The sequence below is a fragment of the Eupeodes corollae genome, chromosome 3, assembly GCF_945859685.1.
Source record: "Eupeodes corollae chromosome 3, idEupCoro1.1, whole genome shotgun sequence".
Taxonomy (NCBI): domain Eukaryota; kingdom Metazoa; phylum Arthropoda; class Insecta; order Diptera; family Syrphidae; genus Eupeodes; species Eupeodes corollae.
In genome coordinates this window covers 39,516,197-39,535,702 of record NC_079149.1, presented here as the reverse complement: position 1 = coordinate 39,535,702, position 19,506 = coordinate 39,516,197, and the positions used below count along the sequence as shown (strand labels likewise).

At 35.8% G+C, this 19,506-nt stretch overlaps 2 protein-coding genes across 4 annotated transcripts in view; one reads left to right on the top strand and one right to left on the bottom strand.

Annotated features, from left to right (window-relative positions):
- The window catches only part of LOC129950083 (nuclear pore membrane glycoprotein 210), a 76,591-nt gene extending 63,748 nt beyond the window's left edge, over positions 1-12,843 (bottom strand). The window contains exons 1-9 of the mRNA XM_056061880.1: positions 12,628-12,843; positions 12,041-12,533; positions 11,515-11,972; positions 5,396-5,552; positions 3,954-5,324; positions 3,644-3,886; positions 3,300-3,577; positions 3,131-3,227; positions 2,936-3,068 (exon numbers count right to left, since the gene is read on the bottom strand). Coding sequence (XP_055917855.1) covers positions 2,936-3,068; positions 3,131-3,227; positions 3,300-3,577; positions 3,644-3,886; positions 3,954-5,324; positions 5,396-5,552; positions 11,515-11,972; positions 12,041-12,533; positions 12,628-12,788 — 3,391 coding nt within the window. The 5' untranslated portion in view covers positions 12,789-12,843. The remainder of the gene's footprint in view (positions 1-2,935; positions 3,069-3,130; positions 3,228-3,299; positions 3,578-3,643; positions 3,887-3,953; positions 5,325-5,395; positions 5,553-11,514; positions 11,973-12,040; positions 12,534-12,627) is intronic.
- Positions 12,844-17,313: 4,470 nt separating this feature from the next.
- The window catches only part of LOC129949259 (angiogenic factor with G patch and FHA domains 1), a 42,744-nt gene continuing 40,551 nt past the window's right edge, over positions 17,314-19,506 (top strand). For all 3 annotated transcript variants that reach the window (XM_056060600.1, XM_056060599.1, XM_056060601.1), the window contains exons 1-2: positions 17,314-17,624; positions 17,694-17,808. In XM_056060600.1, coding sequence (XP_055916575.1) covers positions 17,415-17,624; positions 17,694-17,808 — 325 coding nt within the window. In that variant the 5' untranslated portion in view covers positions 17,314-17,414. The remainder of the gene's footprint in view (positions 17,625-17,693; positions 17,809-19,506) is intronic.

Below are 19,506 nucleotides of genomic sequence, written 5' to 3'. Positions count from 1 at the left end.
CCAACAAAAGTTGTTCGCGGAAGAAGCACATCCAAGCAATTGGTTGCTGTTTCTTCGACATTACCGGTCACGTGGCGACAGTAGCGTTAGAGCAACGCAAATCTGTCAATTCTGATTGGTATACGATCATTCATCGGAGAAATTCGAAAAAAGCAGGAGAAGAGTCGCAACATTCTTCATCATGACAATTCAAGCTCTCACACATCGGCTCAAACAAAGGAATGTTTGACCAGCCAAAGCATCGAATTAATGGGTCATCCGCGGTACAGTCCTGATTTGGCACAAAATGACTTCTTTTTATTCGCGCACATTAAAAAAAATCGCGGACACCGTTTTTCGACCCCTGAAGAAGCCGTTGATGCATTCAAAAACTATGTTTTGTCGGAGTGGAAAAAGTGCTACGAAAATTGGTTTAAAAGCATGCAAAATTGTATTGCTCTTCATGGAGAATATTTTGAAAAACAATAAAACAAATTTTAATCGAAATTCTTGTTTTTTTCATTATTAGGCCAGAAATATAAGTAGCAACCCTCGTATAACATTGAATATAGGATAAACTGTATTAAACAAATAAGATAACTTAAACAATAGACAGCATTCATTTTGGTTGTGGAAAGCTTAGCAACTAAATCTAACTCATGTATACCTGCCCTTCAATGTCTCTATGTGATATTTTATTTTTTTTACCATGTGGGCAATGCCGCGGGTAACAGCTTAACAGTTTAAAAAGGATTGCTCAAATACAAGTGTCGTTTAAAAAATACATTAAAAAAGACCACGGGTTGGTCAAATCGTCAAAAGTATTGCTGTTGTTCAAGCGCCCGATCGACAGTCAGTCAATTCCATGGCGTACTTAAGAATTGGTTATCGCTCAGAGCACATTATGAAGAAAAGATACAAGATGAAATGTGGTTCGAACATGATGAAGCCACAAGCCAAGCAGAATACGTTGCTTTATTGAACAGTAAGTTTGATGAGTGTGTTACCCCAAGAAATGGTCCAATCTTTTGGCCGCGTCGTTCTTGCAATTTAACGCCTCTACACTTTTTTCTTTGGAGCTAGGATAAGTCATTGGTTTATATAAAGAGCTCAAAGCTAATAGTGAAAACATATTGAAAAGTAGCAGCCATTTCGGCCGAAACGTGTGGTCCTAAATATTTTGATTACAATTTAAGCCGATAGTAACATTTTTGAAATGCACAATTTAGGAATTGTAAAAATCACGCCAACCAACCACAGGTCACCTAAATCCGTATCTAATATTTGAAAAGGTAAATACGGTGATAATAGCTCCCATCCTCCTTTCTTCAAAGAAAAATCGTCTAATGATGCTACACTACATAATAAGAACTTTTACTCTTTCTCTCTATCGGCTTCCCGAAAATAACGTGCGTGTTTTCTGAACTCTTGATGCGTCAAGACGAAAATTCACCTCATCAGAAAAGATGATTTTTCTCCCAAAATCTAAGGTGCAGACTGCAAAGCGAATCGTCATGATCTTTCAATTGCTGAGTCAAATGTTATGCCCTTTTAAGCAAATAATCAAAGACTTTTATCACGTTATTTTGTGCACAAACCTGCTGTTAATTGATACAGTGGGTGCTTAGAAATTGGAAATAAGTTTACAATTTTTGGTCACGCGTAAAGCGACATATTTGTTGCGTCAATTTCAAAAAATATAAATAATATTTCTCATGTTGTCAACCAAAACTATGCGTCCAACATTTTTCAGATTCGAATTTTTAATTCATTATTCTGTGTCGCACATTTCAAATAAGAAATAAAGGAATATAAACCTGACATGAAATCTGCTTATATTTAATGGCTAAACTACAACCACACATAAGATCCATCATGTGTCATAAAGCGCGAACTTAGACGCTGAGAAGAAACTTTACCTAAGTTTATTTACACTTTTAACAAAGCGCAAAAAACAGAAAGTAGATCTATTCGAGCGTTGAACTCAACCACTACTTAGGTCCTCAGACCTGTTAAGTCCGTTGGGAACCCCTTAAGGGACATAGCGCCTATACGACGCCTACGCACCATCGTGTATGGTTTCCGGAGATGTGTTTCAGCTCCCTCCGACTTTTGCCTAGTGGCGCTGATTCCGCCTCGACTGTCGTGCGCCATGTGCTTTAAGGTCGTCCAGCTCTTCTTCCTTCTTGTGTGAGCGGATTCCACCTGCAATGCAGTCGTTACCTTTTCGAAGCGTACATCCAATCCATTGCCACTTAATCCTTCGTATTATAGAGTCTATAGGTTCCTGGCCTGTCCTGTCCTTCTATGAAGAACCTCATTTGATATACGGTTTAGTCAGAAAATTCTTAGGATGTTACGAAGACATCTATTCACGAAGGTTTGCAGCTTTCTTGTAATGGCTAAAGTAACCTTCCAAGTGCTGCACACATAAAGAAGCACAGATTCGACATTTGTGCGAAACAGTCGTAGCTTTGTTCTTAAGATGATAGAGTTATTCCTCCAAATTTTCGACAACATACCGAACTCTGCTTTTGCTTTGCCGATGAGGCAGATGGCGTCTTGTTAGGTTTCACCTGCGATGAAGACGATACTTCCAAGATATTAAAAGCTTTCTACCGGTTGCGAAGAAATATTTGTTTGATAGGATGGTCGGGTTCATTTTTGTTTTGCCGGAATTCATTTTCAGCTCCACAATTTCTGCTTCTCTCTCCACACTTGTTGTCATTTGATGGAGATCCATTGATGCTATGAGAGAGTAAGCAAAATATCGTCCGCGTTGAACTCAAGCTTACGATATTAACGATGTTAATCGAGCACAAAGCTTGAGGAACATTTCAGATGGCCATTGTTTTTATCAAAGTCGGCACGACCGAACGCGTGATTGTGATTTCATTGAAATTTAAACTTACATAACATCTCAACATTTACCAAATCGAGATTAAGTTAAACTTACTTATTAGATTCTGATCGTGCACAGAGTAAACAATGTTAACATCCGGTTGTGGTCCTCCCAGATAATAAATCTGAACGCTGGAACCAATAACGAGTGTTGAATTTCTTGGATATAAACGCAATGGTGGGAAAACCTTCAAACAAATTTCACAATATCAATCGATAAATTATTTTATGTTTTTTTCATTTGACTCACCTGAATATTAACAGGAATACTTGATACCAATAATTCACCGTGTCCACTATTAAAGACTATTTTTGATTCACCTAATGAACTTCCTGTTACCGTATATCTTTAGAAAAAATAAACAAAATACATTTCTTACTTTAAAAAATATACTCTTAAATAACCTTATTTATTTTACCTTATTTCTCCCAATTGAAGATCCATTTGATCACCAAGCTTAACATTTAAAATATTTGGATTGAAAATATCTTCTGTTAGCTCATAGATTTGTAAATTATATGGATCGATGAGAAGAAGATTTTCATTCGAATCGTAAAGCTTTACAATGGCATCAATCGATTTTGTTCTTTCAACTCTATCAGGAACTTCGACTTTAATCGATCCAATTGACACAACAGAAACCGATAAGTGAGCTGGTTCGGTCATCAAGCAGAGATCTGTAAGTTCAATGCGAACCTAAAACAATTAAAATTAAAGTTTAGTTCAAGTTACAGTTTAAAGGATTGGCCAGGTTGCACTTACATGTCCAATACGATGTGGTGTTATAATCAATTCCCTTCGTTTGGCATCGAAATCAATTGAAATAACTCCATTTTCAGAAACTTGAAAATCATAATGCCCACTTCCCTGTTGAATTGGCACTTTGTGAGGTCTATTCTTCGATATGAAGATTGAAATATGTTCTGATGGGAACATTGTACTATTCACTGCCATAAATTTAATTTCATTTTCAATTATTGGTGTTGTAAGTTTCTCCGATTTTGCCTTGAAACAAAAAAAAGACTCGCATTAAAATCTATAAAACTTAACAACTAAAAGTCTATTATGAAACCTTTTTGATACCGAAAGCTGGACTTTCGGGTGTGATTCCATGTTTAGCCAATACTTTGGCATCATAATTCGTCACAATTCCCTTGACCTTGAAATTACTTGTAACTTCCTTGATTGTACTTATGAGGACATCCTTTCCTGGCAAACGAACTCCTTCGACAATTTCCTCATCACTTTCACGGAAATAGAATATATCCTTGTGATAGTTCTCGCCCTCCTGAGCGAATTGCCATTCAATCAACAAAGACGAAATATTCATAAGTTTTCTATTTTTGGCGTCTTGAATCTCGATTTCAATCTCGAATTTTTCTTCTTTGTCTTTCAAGTGCATCAGGGAGTTCTTCATTTCCATGGGACAACTCTGTCTGAGCTTTTCGGTGGCATAGAGATTTAGGAATCTTGGTTTGACACAATAGATGGTGGTCATGTAGTTGGAGACGTAGGGCTGGAAGTTCTTTGCCTGCATTTGATTGAAAACGTCAAATTTCAAAGTGGTCTGTCCGACTTTGCGACAGAGTACGGTGAAAGCAGTAATCGCTTTGGGCGAGTCAAATTCAATACTTGACACAGAAGCAATGTCCTTGTCGTATTGCAGATGCTTTGTCAGTTCTGCGGCTAGAGTGAAGATCTTCTGCGGTCCATTTGCGTATAAAAGATTCCTCGACGAACCAATCGGTAGAATGATCTCATTCTCGACAGGGTTAAGAATATCAAGCTTTTCAAAAACCATCAATGTGGCCTCATCTTTCAAAAGTTTGTCCATGAATTTATACGAGACACTTAGATGTGTGGTTCCAATGCTTGTACTACGCAGATGAATTATGTGACAAGCACTCGGGGCCAGGACATCCAACTCCTCCCGCATTGAGTCGATTTGGAAGATTTGATTGGTAAACTCAATATTGAAGTTGAGATTCTCACATTTTGTGAATGGAACGTATGAGTTATTCACAAAGGTATAAACAGCCAAGTGAATTTTCACATAGTCTCGCAAAGCGGTCTCAAAGTTGTATTGAACAATTTCTAGTTTCACAGGGGGAAGGAAATACACCTCGGCAGTGCGTGAGATTTTGATATTTCTTGCCAAAGCAACTCGCACATTGGCGTGATTGGTTAAAATTGCTTTGCTCCGTTCATCGAAAGTATCCGACGGTAATTTCAGATCACTATCAATGCGGGTTGTTGCCAAACCAGTTTGAGAAATTTGCAAGAGGGAAGGATGTTGTGATGTCCAAATGTAAGAACCATCTCCACCGGTGGCTCTGAATTGTAATTTTTGTGTTTTCGGAGCATTTGGATCGAAGGGAACGATTACTTTCGAGGGAGCCAGGAGGAGTTCTTTGAAAATTTGCAATTCTGCTTTGGCAGTTAGCTGATGAAGAGATAAACAAAACAAAAATGAAGCATGGATAGATTGATTCAATTAGAAAAAAGTATATTTACATCTTTGAAGGCAGCGTGAACTGCACTTGTTCCTTCTTTAACAGCTTCTCCGTAAATTCTGCTACCGTTTTGGGACTTCTTCAATACGTAGAAGAGTGATTCGTCAAGTTGAGAACTGACAGCATACTTGGGCCCCAGAGTAATTTTTTGGTTATCACTAAAAAAATAAAAACGGGGTTAAATTTTCAAAAAAAAAAAAGGAATCAAAGCACTATTAACTACGGATACCCAGATAATAGATATACAAAATTTCTTAGGAATGAAAAATAATGGGAGAGGGAAAACAACAGAAGCATTTAACATTCTCAATGTTTGGCTGAAAAAAGTATTTACAATCTGAAATTAAGTTCTAGGGTAAACTGATAGTATTCCTGGAATCTAAGAGTGTCGCAGACAAAACAGAGCCCTGTGGCACACTAGGATTTTTTTCAGACATTCTACATTCTTGTTGTGCGGCTGAAAAAAAATTTGCATAATTGACAGCCCATCTGAAATTCAAATTCAAGGTAAACTGGAAACTAAGGGTGTTGGAGACAAAATAGAGCCCTGTGGCACACTAGGATTTTTTTCAGACTTCGGCCTTCCCTTGGGTCTTGTCTTAGATTAAAAACTAAATTGGAAACGCAACGTACAGTAAAGAGTCAAAAAAGCTATTGTAGCTCTCTTTTCTTGCAAAAAAGCTATTGGTTATACACATTAGTAATAAGACCGATTTTAATGTACGGTGTGGAAGTATAGTGGACTGCTATAAACCGCGACAAATTAAATAAAGTCCAACGTTCAGGTAGCCTATGTATAAGCGGATCGCTTCGCACGACCCCTTCTGCGACACTGGACACCTCACTCTACCTAACAAACAAATAGCTGCAAGCTCTGCTATTCAGTTTAAAGCAACAACATTGGCCACTCCGTTAGGTATTTAGAATCAATTCCAAAGCACACAGACTACACCATCCCCCAAATGCAATACGACAGAAACTTCCAGATTTCTATACCTTCCAGATCTTTCTGGGAGGATAGGGCATTCCTGGAAGACGAGTCAATCCATTTATATACAGATGGTTCAAAAACAAAAGAAGGGGTTGGTCGAGGTGTGTACTCTAGACTACTGAACTTAAGTCTCTCATTATGCCTTCCCAATCATTGTAGCGTGTTCCAGGCGTCATGGCTTAAAGAAAACGTGATATCAACATCTGATATCCGATGCTATCAAATCCCTGCACTGTCTCTACAAACTCTACAACAGTCCATAACTGTCGATGAACTCGTCAGGAACGGTACAGTACAGCCCATCCTACCACGTTTGGCACATACTGGCATACCAATCGCTACTTGTAAACTGTTGCTGATGCAAGACGCTGTGAGGAGGGCAGGCACCAGGTCTAAGCAGATCGCATATAAGCTCGATAATGGGTGTTATAACCGGACACGGTCTAATAGGAAAGCGAGCCACGCGACTAGTCGTATTCTTAAATGACTTTTGCAGAAGCTGTATTTACGAGGAAGAGGAGGAAACAGTTCTTCATCTTCTCTGTACAGGTCCTTCTTTAACGATCCAAACGATCTTAATCACATCAGCATAATCAGCCTCTCACGTTTCGTAAGGGACTCAAACTGGTTCCATTGAGCTTAGGAGGATGCCTCAAGATTCCCAATATCCCAATACTTCTTCTATGGAACGATCCGAATGATAATTTCTATAAGACGAAGGAAGGGTTTATCTAAACCAAAGGCATGCAAGAGGGATGCCGACCCCTATTAAATGCAATAATGTTACTTTAAGAAAAAGATGAAATGATTTCTTCCACTGTTCTATGAGATGAACCATGAGATCACGAGTGAAGCCGGTCATTAAGAAGTCTCCGATCTTCGAGTTAGTTAATCAGCGTTTTCATGAACTTGCCATCGGTTGATAATTGCAAGGACAGGAGTTTTAACATGGGCAGGACAAATCTTCATCTGCATGGGTGCGAAAAAAGATTGCACCCAAAAAATCGTTTACGCTCTTAAGTAAAGGCGGAATCATAACATTCTGAAGTAGCGTAGAATTGGAGCCGAATTAAAAGTTAAGCTTTCTCTTTTTCCATGTTTTTTTACGAATGACCAATTTTTGGCCTCTGGCCATCCTGGCTTACTAGAACAGTTTTTGGTTTTCCTCAATTGGTTTGGATTTAAAACAATTGCAACTTACCACCTTAATTCTAATAACATCTTTCCAGCTCCCATCAAATTTGAACCCTGTTCAAAAAGATTTAAACTTGTGATCATATCAGCACTGAAGCCAATGTTACTATCCAGGACGCAAAGTTACGAGTAAGAGAACCTGAAATAATTATTGAGACCGTCGCAATTCTCTTCGGTGCCCTTTCTTTATCTTAGGAGCCCGAAAAGCGCCCTAAATTCCCTTATCATCAGTTATTTGAAATTATGAACCTAAAGGTGTGGTGTTTCCAGCTGGGAAAACCACAAGTTTGAGGGGGAAGGAATTTTTGAACCAAGTCGAGATTAGAGCACTAAATTAGCACAAAAAGAGCCCTACATTTCTACATCACTAGAATTTCGAAATTCGATTGAGGTGTTTCCAGCTTTACGGACCTCAATTCAAGAGTGTTTATTGTGATTGTTGACCAGCTGAGGCGAAGGTGGTTAAACTAAGTAAAAATCACTTTACAGTTAATAGATTCCAAAACCGAGTTATAATCAATGGTTTTCTATTCCCGAAACTGTAAGTTATTGATGTGGGCTAGAGTGTGGTATTTTGACCTGAAACGTGGCCATAAATCAATTTTGTCAATTTTCACTCTATATATCCAGGCTACTGTTTAGTGAAGTCGGTCTTTAAATTCGTCACCCCCGTTCGCGACACCATCAGTTGCAACTTGCACTTTTTGAATAAGCACGAGTTTGTTTGCGATTTTTTTTTTTAAAAAGTGTATTTTCTAAGTGTTTTTTTTTATCTTAAAAGTGACTTTTGTAAAAAAATTGATATGGATATCGTAAATCAAGGTATGTACAATAATTTAAGCAAGGACATTTTTATATATTCAACTTAAGTTATTCATATTGATGAGTTAAAGAATGAACTTACAAAATTTGCTCTTTTTCCGTTTTTTTACCAAACATTAGTGTTTTTGAATATTGGCAACACCCCGCAACAAAGTTTGTCATATACATATATTATTTAACTTCTTGATATGTAGAACAATCCTGCATTTCAGAACCATTCACAAGTTTTCACCTAAGAAAAACAAAGCATTTGAAAAAAACTCCTTTCAAGCGACCATAACTAAACATTTTTTATATTATTTCAAATGACTCTAATTACACCTTGTCTCTGACCAGGAAACAGCTCCATGAGTTGGTAAGAGAAGTTCACAAAGACAAAATGTATGGATATCACAAACTTTCCACCAGAGAAAATAGATGAACTTACAAAAGAAAAGAGTTTCTTGTATAAGAATGAAGAGTGGCTTAGCGAAGAAGTAACACTACCTGTTGGCATACTTCCCATAAAGTCTAAAGGTAGCCCAAGCGAATCAATCCAGTGACCGAACAAAACGCCTACAAACAGAGGAATTTCGAAAGAGACTGTCTTTTGATGAACTGACATACGCAGCACTTATGAGTCAACGAACAACAGGAAATATTGATGTCGAAAAAGTAATGGAGGTTGCGACCCAAACTCCAACCAGGGCTATGAAGTTCCGGAAAACAGCTGCGATTGGCAGTAAACCCCTGAAAACTGAGAAACTCACTCCTGAAAACTCCTGAGGATATTCGTCGTTATTTAACTGCTATTCAATACGCAGTCATCAGGCCAACAAAGATATCCGTGCTATACTTACGTGTAAAAAGCTAAGCAGGATTGTTACTCACCAAAAAGCGTAAGTGAGACAGTTGCCGAAGTGAAGCTCCAAGATTTACTGGATCACACATCACATTTATATAAATATTTGGAACCACAACACACAGTGCCTTGATACCCGTGAAACAGATTTTGAGCTCAGTACAAGCAGAAATTCGAAGATGACGATAGTAGTAATGCAAATATATTTTTGAGTTCCCTTGTACCTCTTCGTCTCAAGATGGGAGTCAAATCTTATGGCAAAACATTCACTCTCACTCATCACCGAGATGGTGCAGACCAATATTGATTCGTTTTGTAAAAGAAAGTAAGGACATTACTAATGAAGAAATGGAATACGTTGAAAACCAGGCCCAGAATGTTCAACCAACAAAAGTAAGCGACAATATAATTGTCAACCATTTACTGCTTCCAACAATGGTCGATGGAAAATTGTGTAACGCACCTACGAATACTGCATCTACCTTACGCGTTACATATGTGGAAAAACTTCAAAAAGTTTCAACGACTTGGATTCTACAGAACTGGAGAATCCAGATACTTTCAGATTTGGGCTATCAATATTACACGCCAGGATTAGGTTTTTTGAATTTCTACTGCATCTGTGGTACAAACTAAAAGCGAAAGTGCATAAGGGTCGCGTAACAGAAAAAATTGACCGGGAAAAAATGCAAGCAGCCAAGAGACAAATACAAAAAGAGTTCCACGATAAAATGGGCTTACTGGTGGACATTCCCAAGGGTGCGTATGGCAACACTAATGACGACAACACCTCGCCCCGATTTTTTAATAGAAAAGAAGAAGCAGCTTCCAAAATTAACGATGGATACTGCAAAATATTACGGAAACTTGTATCCATGGCAGCCTATGTCTCCAACAGTGCATACGATTTTAATCCACTCTACCAGTGTCATATTCCATGCATTGTGTCCAATCGGCCAGTTGTCCGAAGAAGCTGCTGAAGCTAGAAAAAAGCATTTCCGCCAATACAGGGAAAACTTTTTACGAAAATTCTACAGGACTGCATGCAACGGGGATGTGGTTAACCGGCTTTTATTGACGTTTATTGAGGCTCTCGAATTTTTGATTGCAAATACCAATGATGAAGATGTTAATGATGAAAGATGAAGAATAAATAATAAAATAAAAACTATAAAATTAAATTAATCCTGGTAATTTTTTATTACTTGCTATAAACAAAAGTTGCGGATGGAAAAACAAAAAAGGATTAATCTGTTTATTCCATAATTGACCTGTACTCATAAAAATATGCAACTAATCCACATCTCGAATTCTTCGTATTTATGATTAAGAGAGTCGCAGTGATTTTAGACTTGGTACCTTGTATACTGGGACATACAATTTTGGAATGAAAGTTGAACACCCGGATTAAGAAAATTTCACTCATAAAAAAAGGAAAAAAAGGATTTTCTAGGAAAAAGTATCTTTCAGGTTTTTCTAATTTCTTATAAACTATGACATTTATCGGAATGAGGTTTTTTGTATTTGACTAAAAATCAAGTCATTGAATATTGACAAAAAAATGTCCTTGATAAACACATTTAAAAAAAAAATTAATAACCGAAAAAATATTATTATTTTCTAAATTTCAACTTTAAAATTTAATTTCTCAAAAACTATTTTATTAAACAACTAAAATCAAAAAACAAAACAAAGAATAAAATATTAGCTTTACAAAAAATTATAGCGCAGAGTTGTACGTGCTTTTTTTGATTTTTAATATTTCTTTTTCTTTGGGCTAATCGGGATGGGCATTTAAGTGGGTTTTACTGTATGTAAAAAATGAAAATGTATCCTTCCAAATAACTTTTTAGTCATTTGGTACCTATTTGATATGAAAAATGTGGTTTTCGACCAAAATACAGCACTGTCCTACGTTTATTTTTATTTTACGCTTCCGTCCCCGAGAACATACAGCCAAAAATGTTTGAATTGGCCATGGAAAAGGATATTGTGAAGCAACAACAGCCGTGGCGTTCATTTAGCTAAAATAATTTCCCTTTGTTTATGGCAAATAAATATCCATTCATTTATCAAACACAACTAGTTTCTTTTCAAATTCATACTTCTTATTGGAAAATCTGTAAATAATATCCTAGCCTACGATTGTTCATTTACCTTCTACTTTTGGCAAGCCTATTCCCACTCCCGCGAAAGGAACATTAAAGAGGACAAATTAAAATGTACTATAGGAAGTAGGGCCTTTAAAAAAGCCACAACAAAATCAACTTACTTGGCATACACGTCCACGGCAATTTCATGTTTCTCTCCTTCAACAGTCATCCAATTGTAGTGTGGCAGCAAATTCACAGTCAATTTCTTCGGATCGCTTACGGTTAGAGTTGCTCTCGGAACAGGTGACTTTGGAGCATTGCTATCGGCCATATAGCTGCCTTCAGATGGGACATTTCTATCTCGAAGTACAACAAATGTCCTACCCAATTTTTTGCCGGTAGCCTTGCTCCCACTGATTGTAGCAACACCAGTGTCCTCGATTTGCAGGAAATATTGGTTATTTAATGAAACTTCTTGGAGTTTTCCTTGTTTCAATTGAAGAATTCGGAATTTCACAGTATCTCCCGCGAGGATGTGCACATCCGACGGATCAAGAATGATATTGGCCAAAACATTAATGTAGACTTCATTGATTGGCACTGCCGAGTATTCTGGATATGGAATCCGAACAGTCACCTAAAGACACATTTTAAGATGATTGGTAATTTAGAAAGACAAAAATTAAGGATGAAAACTATTCCTACCTTTGCTGTTCCAGTATTGATACCCTCCAAAAGAACCATGTAGCCTTTCATGTGAAGCGCTTCGAACTTCTCCAGCGACTTTGGCACTTCGTGGTAGCTGCTCTCGGTAAATGTTAGAAATCGAAGTGCTGCTTGCCACTCATTGCTCACAATGACATCTTGTCCAACCGGCGTTATCTTCCAATCGAACTCGACCCCCTCGAGTGTAGTAAAGGCATTGCCCTGTGTATCCTGAGCCCAAAGTTCAAAAGTCTCAGGGGCTTCCTCCAAATACAATTCTCTGGTTGTGGTCAACACTCGCAGCTGATCAATTACGTCCAGAATCACGTCACAACGCAGAACTTCCGTGGTGGCGGTATCTTCCGCCAACACAATGGCAGTATTTCGACGTCGTTCTCGCGACAGCACTGTGACCACAGCCTTGGACGAGCATTCACTCTCAAAGTCATCATATTGTGGTGTTATAAGAATGAGGTCTTGTCGTGACGACATCCTATAAAACAATTTTTCGATTTTGAATAATTTATTTTATTGTTCAACAGAGAAATCCCGGTAAAAATGAGGTTAGGGTTCGCGATTTTACTTACCATTTAAAACAGCCTTTTTCAATAACTTCTAATGTGAAATTTATAGAAATCTTGTCAAATATTGGTAAAAGAACACGTGGGTAATTTAATTTAGTTGTTTCAATGGTTGATGTTATATTTAATATGCAGAAAACAAATGTTAATATTTTAAATTTATCCATGGCGCGAACTTTTTTTTCTATGCATAAGTGAAGCACAAATAAATTGTACAATGTGCAAAAGCTAAATGCCAAATAAAATGACAGTTTTTCAAAAACAGCTGCAGGGAAACAAGCGTTTATTTGAATGTTTTGTGCCGTCAAGTTGGTAGATTGACTGGAAGGTCAATAAACAGGTATGTAGATGGGCAGTTTTGAAAAGCAGCATATCAAAGGGGAGACTATATAAAATATTATTGTTAAAATTGATGCCAGTGATGGCTATTAAAGAATCTGATAGTAAATTTTGTATTTAATGATGAAAACAAGTGCGGTTTTTCATTCGTAAATTTAATTTTTCTTCAATAGTTTCTTTTAAAAGCACATGCAACTGTTTTTAATTGTCACTGTATAATTGTAGCTTCGCGTACGTGGTAACAAGTGTGGTAGGAACAGGTGTCAAATTTCCAAGAAATATTTTTAAAAAAATTCTATTACCATTTATGCAACAAGGGGTAAATCTGCCGAAAAATCCCGACATGCAGATTTGATCTTAAACCAAAAATAAATCAATTTATTTAAATCTGTAGAAAGCAAAAACTGTTGAAATTTGTGATTGGACAGATCTAGATCAAAAATATAGGACTTGAAGTCGACATCTCTCAAACTAAGTTGTTTTTCCAGTTGAAAGTCTGACATTTGCGAAAATGGATTGTTTAACTATCGCACAACTCACACAAATGGTTAAACCATACCACAGCCACTTATCTCGATTTGAGAGGAGAGTATGGTTAATATAATGTCCAACTCCGCAAGCAATTGCCAAAATTGTGAAGAAATTTGAAAAGACTGGATTGGTTGGTAAGGCCTGTGCATCATCAATTTGCTCGTACCACTGAAAATATCTCTGTTGTAAGTGAAAGTGTTCCCGAAGACCCGAATGTGTCAATTCCTCGTCTAGTCGTTCTCAGGAATTAGGAATTTCTTAGGCTAGTCGCGCACATACAACTTTTAGTTTCGAAACTGTTTGGTTTCTAAACTTACCGAACATTTTATAAATAATGTTCAAAGTCGTTAAGCGATTTATGATGCTTCAATGGCGGAGCACGCAGACAGAAATTTTGTTTCTGGATTGTGGGAAGAAATTACAGAAAAGATGGTACCTACTTGGCCCAACACTAATGGAAAAAAATGAAAAAGTTGAGCACAATTATATGAATATATTGGAAGGTTTAGACAAGACTTCTGGGTCGTTACCCTTTTTGAAACCTTTTTTACCATTCGAATAATACTGATGTTGAGGAGAAATTAGTTGTGAAAAAGAAAGCAGTTTAAAAGTGTAAGTATATTTATTGAATGGTTTAAATGATTAATACACTTCATACAGGAGCTTGAGTTACGTTTATTTTTAAGTAAAAAGTCGAATACAAAAATAATTTATTTCTTAGGTCATAGCATTTTGATTTTATATCAAATTTGTATTTTTTCATATTGAAATGTTGTTGAACCATTATTATCCACGTACATTTGTTATATAAGGTTTTCGCAACGAACACTCAAACAAAGTATCTTCATACCTTATCTCTTTTGCGAACAAAATTGTGAAGGATGCAACAGGCTTTAATAATACTATCGCAAAATGAGAGATGCACGTCAAGTGGTCTATATAGTATCCTCCGTGGACAAATTTCTTCGTCTAAATGGACGCTGTATGTGATCTGATAAGGCAAAAGCTTCATCCGCTACAAACACAAATGGCCTGCATATCCCCCCTTTATCATTTGGGAGAAATTGATCTGGTGGCAGAATCAGTTGACCATTGTTTAGCTTTTTCCCAAAGTTTGACCGCTGAAAAACATGGCGTTCACTTGCACAGCATAGGGATCTAATATCAATGGATAGGAAACAGTAATCCGCGTCTTTAACTGCCATAAGAACCAATGAAAAATAATTCTTGTAATTCATATACTTCGATCCGTATTTAGTTGGCTTTTGGACCCTTATATGTCTGCCGTCAATTAATCCTACAGAATTGGGGCAATTTGTACTTGTTAAAAAATGTTCAGAAACTTGTTTCCAAGTATCTTCTTTCCGTTCCGGCATGTAATTTTTGTAGGTATATCCATATTTTGTCGCATGTATCCTTAATAAGTCCTTGCAGGGTTGTTTCACCTGAGAGAAATTCGTAATGAAGAGACGGACTGTTTCCTGTTGCAAGGTACCTATAGAAAATAATATATTTCATTAAGGAACTACAAATTAAGAAAGCATCTGGTCTTAACAAAACCAAATCGTTCATTTTTAGAGAAGAAATTATTGTCAAATTATTCAAAAATACATTGTTTTCTTTTATATTTTGATTCAAAAAACTTAAATATAATTTTAAGTCGAGAAATCAATAAACAAAAAAATGTAAAATCAGGCCAAGCAGCTACTAAGCGGCGCAAATATTTCGAGCAATTATCGTTCCTTTTGTCGTCGATGGAAGACCGCCATTAATTGTGAAATTGAAGAAGTCGATGAAAATTTGGAGGTGTTCCTTACAGAACCACATAGTACACCCGAGGAAAATGTAGACGAAGACAAATTATTTTTACTCTCTTTGATACTATCGATTAAAAAACTCAAAGAGAGCGAAAAATTTGATGTCAAAATTAAATTTTTGGACGTTTTGAAACGAAAAGGATAAAACAAAGAGATCTTTAAAAACAAAGAATCACACAAATCACATCATCCGTATTCAAGGAACAATTCTGACTCCGAATCAAATTAGTTGGACGTGTGGCCATTCATTTTGTTTTCTACATTCTAAACTACATTTTATGTTAATTTATTGCATTAATAAATTATATTTTTTAATTAAATCATAATCTTTATTTGTTTACCTCGTCTTTCCTTTTCCTTTCCAGTCCTTCTTCTGGTATTTTTTAAAGTTATTAAAGGCCGTATCAAAAACAGAAGTTTATCAAAACTTTTGTTGCTTGGGTTGGATCGGAGGTCTAAACAAATTTTTTGAGATTGCCCTTTCACAAGGCGTTGTGATTTCAGTGCCAATTCATAAAAATCCATACCCAGACAATTTTATTGACTTTCAAAAAAAAAAATATATTTTATATAATTTCGTATTCCAACAATATACATATCTACTCTTTTCTTTCATAAGCCAAAGAGTAGGACAAATTTGAAACTATTTTGTTTCGTGTATATGAGATAGAAATAACGAATAAATGTTTTCTGTGTATTGGTTTATTTCGTTGATTAAATACCTCACACAACAACTGATGCCAGCTGACCATTCACAACGTCGTAGATACGTCGAATGGGTGCTTGAAGAAGAAGTGGTGGACGGTGATGTTTCGAACAAAATTTTCTTCAGTGACGAAGCACATTTCTCACTCGGTGGTTATGTGAATAAACAAAATGTTCGTATTTGGGGTTCTGAAAATTCTCAAGTAATTGAAAAGGGGCCATTACATCCACAAAAAGACACTGTTCGGTGAGCTCTTTGACCCTGATTTGTTAATGGAACTTAATTCTTTGAAAACTGCAATAGAACGATTGTCACCGTCAATTCAGAGCGTATAATGGTCATATGATAACCGAATTTCGTTTGCCTGCAATTAAAGAATATGACTAGGAGAATATATGGTTTCAATATGGATTTATTGCAAGAGACATTCGCTGGATTTGTAATTTTTCATCGTGGCGATATCAACTGGCCACCAAGATTATGCCATTTGACACCGCTGGACTTTTTGTCATTTTACGCGAAAGGCCGTGTCTATGCAGATATACCTTTAACTCTTGAGCACTAAAAAAACATTATTCGTCAAGTTATGCCTGACATACCGCCCAATATGTTTCAAAAAGTGGTCGAAAATTAATAATAAAAACGAGATACAATGCAAACAAATATTTTATTTGTGTTTTTTACATTTACTTTTGAAGCTGCAAAATAGACAACCCTGTACCTGTCTAAAAATGTCTTTGCATTCATAACGTTATGCAAAAAGAATGATGTGTCCCAAAAAATGTTTAATTCAAGGTTAAAATATGGTTTTTATAAAACAAAAACAATGACTGCCATAAGACTTGCTTTTTGAATCATACAATAATAGAAATATTTGATCATGATTATAATTTCTACCTGTCAAATGTCAAAATATGACAGTTTCCCAAATAAAAGGCTATTTAAGTTAAAATTTTGTACCATTTTTGAATAGTGTTCAAATTATTCTGCTTTGCGAGTTGAATAACTTTACCTTACTTCGATTAGTTTTTTAAAAAATTGTATTGCTCATTCCTTTTTTCTATTTAAATATCAATTAAAAACGAAATTAAATGGTTAAACCTAAGAATAAAGAGTCCTCAAGGAAATCCAATATGAAATATAAATTTCACATTTTACTAGCAACGAAGAATTTGAACGCGTCCAATTGTTATGTGTGTTCGACCTTATCCATCTGAAGCTATCCCTCTTGGAAGTTTTGTATTTTGCTTTCCAATGAATTTGACATTTCATTCTGTCAGTTGTCATTGCCACCAAAAATAAAAAAGAAAAACAAGAAAAACAACTAAAAAAGAAATCTATTCTTCTATTCTTTAAATTTTCTTAATTAAACAACATTTTTAATTGTAAAATCCTTTAAAATGTCGGGGGAAACTGATGAAATTAAATCAACCAAATCATCACCAAAGCATAAATCTAAGAAATCATCAAAATTCGTTTTGAGAACTGTGAAATTTCTGCGAAATAATTGCACTCATGGGGAAGTTTATTCCTATATTGATGGTTTGCATGACCAGTTGAAGAAACAACAGAAAAAGCTTAAAAAATATAAAGAAAAAATTAAAAAATTGGTATTTGAGATAAAATAGAAGAACATTTTTAAATTAATACTCATATAAATTTGATATTTTAATTTTCAGACCAAAAAATTAAGCATTTTGAAAATCGAAAAAAAGAAAGATTCGCCTAAAGACGAAAGTGTAAATGATATCCAAGCGACAGCGGTTGAAACAACCACTGAAAAAGAGGTTTCAGGTAAGTTTTCCAAGTTTAAATCAAATAAGAAGGTTTCGCCTGAATATATCAAAATATGGAACTTTATTTTGAATGTTCGACTCAGGCGCGAACATTTAGGAAATCGCACATACAACTGTGCTTATAACTTATGTAGAATTCTTTTTATTTAAATTTAGAAAGTGTTTTCTTAGTTATCAACAAATATGTAATATAGAAAGTGATTAGAAGATGAAGGACTTAAACGACATTTCAAACATTTGAGTTTTAAAGTTTGTGGTTTACAAATTTTCTTGTGAAAATATTTAAAATATTGTATTGTTTAAGTTTTTAATTTTTTTCTGCAGAAAGTTGTTTCCATTTTTCGGTGTCTCTTGGCATAAAATCTTGAAGAGTTTGCTACTTTTGGCTATAATGACCTTACTAAAAGGAACATTTTCTTCATAGCATTCTTTGTAAAGGTAGAAACAATGCTCCTATATTCGAATCCATATCGAGTCCATAAATTGGACCTTGTCATTAGCGAGGTTTTTTTGGTGACATTACATTACATTTCACACTACTCAGCACATAAATGTACAGAGTAGAGAACACAGCACCTTAAGCGACTAGACTTTGTAAGATGATAACAACACAAGACAGAAGGACAGAAGAGAAAGAACAACAGACAGAAAGAAAGAACACATGACAACAGCACGCTGTAGGTTTTGATACGGTACTACATCTTTCTACTAACCGAGCTCACTGATGCTTGATTTCGGTGATCGATGGGAACCGAAGCTTTATCAGTGACTAGGTTTTGAATTGTTTACGTTAAGCTTATATTGAAGATCACTCAATTAACAAAAATGATTTTGTATGTCAATAACAACGGTTTTTTTTGTACTAGCAGGTCTTATGAGGTCTCGGTACTGATCTGCCGTGCAAATTGCCTCGTGTTTTCGCAAAACCTTTTCAATTCTGCTTAAAATCTGTTTCCTACTTCTTTTTGGTCTCATAAATTAGGCCAAATAATAAGAAGATCACTATGCTTAATGTCACTGTTTGATTGAACGTACGTCCATAGGGAGCTAGCCACTTCTTGTAAATGGGGTTTTATATCTTTAATAATGCGACTCTTCCGCAGGAAGCTCCCATATGTTAATAATAATGATTTAATATCAAGAAAATAAATATAAACCATCATAAAAGTATTCATATATGCGTTTTGCACCGATGTAATGGTTGGGCTCATCAGCAGATGACCATTACACTTTGTCTTGTTGCATATTTTCCCGAATAAATAAAGATTCTATATAATCCGAGCTACATAGAGCAACTGCGAATTATATAGTTACTACAAGTCTTCAAAGATTTAAAATCATATGTATTAAAATAAACGGTATTCAGGAAAAAACTATTCGACTGTTAACAGTCAAATTTTTCTTCTTCTCCCATATGTGTTTGCATATGCAGGCCCTTACATTGTCCTGAACTTTATTTGCCCGAACAAGATGTTTTCCTCTTTTGTCCGGTGAGGGAACTGACTGTCCAGAACTGAGCTTTTGCTGTATTATTCTCAATATTTTTTTAAACTATTTGGAAAAGATAACAAAGAGCAAACTGACACAACCGAACTGATTTTCCAACAAGATTAATGTGATATTCGTAGGTTACGTTTCTTTTGTTTACGGTTGCCCTTCGTTTTGGAGATTTTATTTGAATGCTCCTAAACAACGC